The sequence below is a fragment of the Phyllopteryx taeniolatus genome, chromosome 16 (genome assembly GCF_024500385.1).
Source record: "Phyllopteryx taeniolatus isolate TA_2022b chromosome 16, UOR_Ptae_1.2, whole genome shotgun sequence".
Taxonomy (NCBI): domain Eukaryota; kingdom Metazoa; phylum Chordata; class Actinopteri; order Syngnathiformes; family Syngnathidae; genus Phyllopteryx; species Phyllopteryx taeniolatus.
Window position 1 is genome coordinate 2,187,932 of NC_084517.1, and position 6,000 is coordinate 2,193,931.

The following is a 6,000-nucleotide window of genomic DNA, read 5'->3' on the forward strand; positions in this document are numbered from 1 at the left end:
AGCACGGGATCATTTTTATGAGACAGAACTCCGCCCCCACAAAACTGAGTCATTTCAACCAGACTGTTACAAGTGGATGTGGGAGAACCCAGTATACAGTGCATAACCCAAAATCACTGGTAGCCCTATACATGAACCAAAAGGTAAACTTGGATAGATTAGACCAAACTATTAGAACACCGTAAGGTTCTACTTAGGCTCCATTATTGCCTTAATGGAGGAATTTTATTTGGCCAGTGGGATCATACGCTGCTTATGTTCTGACTCACCATGTGCAAGATCCTCAAACTTCTGCGCCAGATCTTTCATGGCCACCTTGATCTCAGTTTCACTTTCAAACTTAGAAATTTCCCTCAGCAGTTTACAGCCACCCAGCGCACTCAGCACTGACTCCCCCACCTGACCAGGAACAGAGATACAGGTCATGGTCAGTAAATGATTTAATACATGAAAAATGACTTCCAGCACAGCTGTGCTATGACTAGATGCAATTTATGTGGCCCAAAAGCAAAAGGGGGTTGACCATATTGATGATCATACAAAATATTATTCCTATTATTTTTTCTTTAGGGGCCTCACCATCTCCCAGAAGTAAATAGCCATCTCACTGCGGTTCTGCAGGACAGCCCAGATGAAGAGTGCTACCCAGGGAGACTGGCAGTGTTGGTCTCGGTAGGCACATTTACCCTGCAACAACTTGATGACTTGCTGAAAGAAAAACAACAGAGATGTTAGTTTATAGTATTAATTCCTGTCTGACAGTTGTTCTCGCTCTTGTCCAAAAATGACCCCTTTTAAAACAGAAATTGAAACTTTTAGTGGATTGCTGGTTACAGACTCTAAGCGTCTTCCGATTGCTGGTTTTGGGGTCTAGACCCAGGGGTCCGTAGTAGAAAGGCTGACAAGCATCTCCCAGCAGGTCTCGCAACACGCGTGATACCTGCAATATCAACAACAAAAAACAGTATTATAATCATAATTTCATGAAATGAGGATTGATAAGCCGTTTCACAACACAAACCTTTGTTTAATGTTGCCAATAGAAATCACTTTATCAATGACTATGCAGAAGATGGATTTAAGATGCCTGTTTTGGTGAACTCACCTCAAATAGGCTAAGCTCTTGAGCTGAAGCAAGCCCAGGCATTGCACTCTGCGACCTATTTAGTGGTCCTATTTTAGGTAGGGATCCAGACAGGCTCTGACGGTCACTCAGATGATCCTGGAGCAGAGTGTAGACCACTGTGCTGTCCGAAATTGAGCGATACAAGCTCTCCAAGCGCTGGTACGTCAGATAGTCCAGGATGTTCAGACCGTTCTCACAGAAGAGGCGCACAAACTGAGGCTTGTCATTGATCAAAGCATCTGTCATGGCGTCGTCCAGGTCCTCATACTGAAAATACAATCACAAACATACAGTAAATGTCACAACAACATTGCTCAAAAAGAAAAGGAAACCCCCTTAAATGAGGGTGCCACGGTGTCGCGTGTGGCTAGCATGTCTGCCTCATAGTCAGAGGGGTTTGATTCTTGGCTCGGACCGCTCTGTATGGAGTTTGCCTGCGCTTCCCGTGCTTGTGAGGAAAGAGGAAGCAGAGAGATGGGTCAGCCTTCGTGTCTCCATTAGAAACATGAAGGCTGACAGTTGCAGGAAATACAGTACAGTACTAGTTTAATGTTGTTTTAGCGTGATAACGGCTGACAGTAATCATTTGTTTAAAAATCAACTGTTCGTCGATAGCTTACTGCTCATCCAGGTTCCTACGTCGAAGCCGCCGCGCGTAACATTTGAGTTACGCACGGTAGTAAGTTATGCAGAGTAGAGGTTTAAACGCAAAAACGAAACAATGAAGCGCTTGAACAAACTATCAGCATGGCTTCAGCCTGCAAAGACACGTGTGGCTCAAGAGCGTGATATAGGCACAATAATTGAAGAAGACAAGAGCGAGCCAAGCAGAGGTGCTGAAAGTGGTTACTGTGGGAGCGCTGGTGAGGCCCGTGCTCGCAGCAGCAAAAGGCACAACCCATTGAGAAAATATGACACACGGCACATATTGACAAACCAGCAGATTTACTTTTAAAAAACATGATGAAATGAAACCATCAAAGTCCACAATTGAGTATTGTTGTGGTACAAGCAGAGCCAAAAAAAGGGAAGTTTCATATCGTGACAGCCTCCTGATCGCGAGAGCCGAAAAGCCCCACACAATCAGGGAGCAACTGTGTACCTTTACCTTTTTCGCCAAAGACTTTGCCTTCTTTTTCTGACCACTTATCTGTGTGAGAAATGCTTCTCTTCATTTGTGTTTCTTTTTCAGTAAGCAGGTTTACTTGTAGCTATGCATCAGCCTGTTTAAATGTTTACAAAATATATTATTATGAAATTACTGGTCAAACTGTGTATCTTGAATTCCTAAAAAATATATTTATTAGGAATAAAAACTCTACCTTGATTTTTATGAACACATTCACCTACTACACTATTGGATTTGAAAGTCAGGCTGGTGGTACTTGGAGAGCTAAGTATTTTCTTGGTGTAAAAGTTTTGACAACCACTGTCATAGACAACCCCATGTTTTACACCAGACATACAGTATAATTGTGATTTACTGTGTGTCTACATACAGTACTAAGATGTTCAACAGTGCAATCAAGTGCCAGTAGATCGAGTCACACTGACCGTCCACTGTATGTTTCCAGTGAAGAGTTCTGCCTTGGCGATGTCCACTCTGTTCCAGGCAACGGCCAGTTTCAATTCTTCAGTGTACTCGCTGGCATCATTGGACAGACGTTTACTAGCTTGATACAAAACACACACAGATACCAATGTCACACACCAGGAGGGAAAGGTCATGCTATTTTTTTTTTTTTTTTTTTGTCCTGTTCGGCTGTTAGGTCAAGCAGAATGGAGGATCTGTATCCCTTTTATGCTGGAACAGTTTCACTGTGTCACAGTGGAATTTTTAAGCTGCCGCTGTGGTTTCTTAGTATTATAATTGATGTTTATTGAGAATCAGAGTCGATCAGTTGAACAGAACAAAGTTTCTAGAGTGGAGAGAGAAACGAAGACAAAAGACAAAGCACTAATTATAAACAGGATGAGAAAAGTAAGTCATTACATTATCTACAACAATGAAACATTAGATATGAGTGTTGCATGGGGCTGTAGTGCTACACCCTGTGAGGGAAGGACAGGACAAGATAACACAGGACAAGGACAGGAGAAGAAGCATGAAGGACAAGGGTCGCGAACCTGGCTGTACAACTGAAGTGTGGTGAGATTGACTATATAAATTATAACAGTCTATAGGACGAGAGTGTGAGTGAGGGGATGCCCAAGCAATTCGCATATTCCTGAGTTATTTGTCGCAATCAGTGAGTGGCCCCACACCCAGCAAAAGAGTCCTAGGGGTGTGTGCCTACGGACACATGCAAGTGAATTGACACCGTTTAACCATGCACAAAGACTGACAGAAGTGTCCTATAATTGGTGTGCCTGCCCCACGGAGGCTGAGGACCCCCACCCGATCAATCGAGGGGCGGGATCGGGCCCAGACCAGACGCCCCCCAAACCTGCAGGGCCCACAATGCAGCCAGTCCCTGCCCAGCCCGAGGATTTATTTGCTGTAACACCTGAATTTACCCTCTGGAAATCAATACGCATATAGTGTGTGTGTGTGCGTGTGTGTGTGTGTGTTTTTGTATAATGTATTGCTACTGATCGATATTAATTATATTTCTTATTTGGAATTTATAAGCTCCCATTGCATTGTGTTGTAGTTTGAAGTTTTGATTATTGCTATACATTAAATGTAAAACTATATGTTAATAATAGAATATAAATGATGGACATTAAGGGATATGATTAAATAAATATATAGTTCTTCCTACTCATTTTTGTAAACTCGGTGAGGGTCAACGCAACTTGCATAGATGAACCAATATATTTTTCAATTAACAACACGACCCCTAACTGCCCCAAACTGCCACTACTGGTTTGTTTGTACAGTGCGCTATATAAATCTTTTTCCAATATGCGAGAGTGTTCCCTTAAAGCTGTTTTTTTTTAAACCAATAATATCCTAAAACAAAGTTTGTGTCTTCATTACAACCCATGTACTGTACATACCTCTAACCAGGGCTTTGAGGACGATAGTATCAAAATCATACAGTCCTTCTTGCTCCCCATGGAAAACAGTGATGAGCTCTCTGTTGTGGTAAATACTCAGAGCCTGGATACACAGCAGGAGAGGGGAAAAAAAAGACTTAACCAATGTTTGATTACAGTCATCTAAGTAAGTCATGTCTAGTCTCTCGAATGGGAACATCCATCCATACATCCATTTTCTGAGCTGCTTATCCTCACAACGGTCGTGGGAGTGCTGGAGCCTATCCCAGCTATCATCGGGCAGGAGGTGGGGTACACCCTGAACTGGTTGCCAGCCAATCGCAGGACACATAGAAACAAACAACCATTCGCACTCACATTCAGACCTACGGGCAATTTTTAGAGTCTTCAATTAACCTACCATGCATTGTTTTTGTCAATGTCTTTATGTCTCCAAAGTGTTCTGTAAATTGACTGTCTGTTGTACTAGAGTGGCTCCAACTACCGGAGACAAATTCCTTGTGTGTTTTGGACATACTTGGCAAATAAAGATGATTCTGATTATTCTGATTCTGATCTTTTTGGGATGTGGGAGGAAACCGGAGTGCCCGGAGAAAACCCACGCAGGCACGGGAGAACATACAAACTCCACACAGGCAGGGCCCGATGATAGCTGGGATAGGTTGCAGCGCTCCCGCGACCCTTGTGAGTATAAGCAGCTCAGATAATGGATGGATGGATGGAAGTAACATTTTAATTACATTTTATTGTGCATTTTAATTGTTTATATACAAATAGTAGGGTTTCTGGAGTCTCACCCATCAAATGTAAAATTAAACAACAAAGTATTCGGTTTATTAAGTCAGCTGGGAACTGTTTTAAATAGTGAAAATTATGTCTCATTTTAAGTACGGTATTTTACATTTAATGAGGATGCAATTGTAAAGATTTCTCTCGTGTTGATTTTAGAGACGTTCACTACTGTTCTGTACAGATAGGCAGACACACAGCAGTGAGCGCAATCTAACTCACAGTGTCCACCAGTTTTTCCAGGTCAGCTTCCCCTTCAAAGTATCTTTTGATCTTGTCGCGGACCATGTCACGGATATCTGATAGATACTCCACAACTTCACCCTCTATTGATGGGGAGGTCGGGCCGATGGAAATGCAGGCAAGACTCAAAAGAAGTTCGCTGATAAAGTCTGCAGCTGGACCAGTACCAGCAAGAACCAGCCAGGGTGTAGATCTCTTCAGAGATGTAGCTACTCTCTGCGCACAGAACACACATGCACAATTCATTCATTTCAAGATTCATACCTCCAAGATGTTTGGATTTGGAGACAATTTTTCAGTAGGAAATAATTGAAATAGCAATAACCTGTTACAGGGTTAAAATGCTGTACACTCAAAGATAATTAAAGTTGCATATGTGCTTCATGCATCTACAAACCCCAATTCAAATGAAGTTGGGACACTGTATAAAACAAAAATAAAAACAATAAAATGATTTGCAACTCACATTCTATCTATATTCAATTGAATAAACTACAATGACAAAGATATTTAATGTTCAAACTGATCAAGTTGATTGTGTTGTTGTTTTTTGCAAAACACAAATTTGTAATTTGATGCCTGCAACACCTTCCAAAAAAGCTGCGACAGGAGCATGTTTATTACTGTGTTACAACATCTTTCCTTGAAACAACACTCAACCAGCATTTGGGAACTGAGGACACTAATTGTTGAAGCTTTGTGGATGGAATTCTTTTCCATTCTTGCTTCACGTAGAACTTAATTTGCTCAACAATCCGGGGTCTCCATTGTTGTATTTTGTGAAAGATAGGTCTGGACAGTTGTCAGGTCAGTCTAGTCCTTGCACTCTTTTACTACGA

General features: G+C 41.9%; 1 protein-coding gene across 2 annotated transcripts in view; it reads right to left on the minus strand.

Annotated features, from left to right (window-relative positions):
• The window catches only part of trpm4a (transient receptor potential cation channel, subfamily M, member 4a), a 43,734-nt gene that overhangs the window by 23,337 nt on the left and 14,397 nt on the right, over window positions 1-6,000 (minus strand). For both annotated transcript variants that reach the window (XM_061748566.1, XM_061748567.1), the window contains 7 exons: window positions 5,141-5,377; window positions 4,130-4,232; window positions 2,681-2,799; window positions 1,106-1,393; window positions 839-940; window positions 580-708; window positions 270-399 (listed from right to left, as the gene is read on the minus strand). In XM_061748566.1, the coding sequence (XP_061604550.1) occupies window positions 270-399; window positions 580-708; window positions 839-940; window positions 1,106-1,393; window positions 2,681-2,799; window positions 4,130-4,232; window positions 5,141-5,377 (1,108 nt within the window). The remainder of the gene's footprint in view (window positions 1-269; window positions 400-579; window positions 709-838; window positions 941-1,105; window positions 1,394-2,680; window positions 2,800-4,129; window positions 4,233-5,140; window positions 5,378-6,000) is intronic.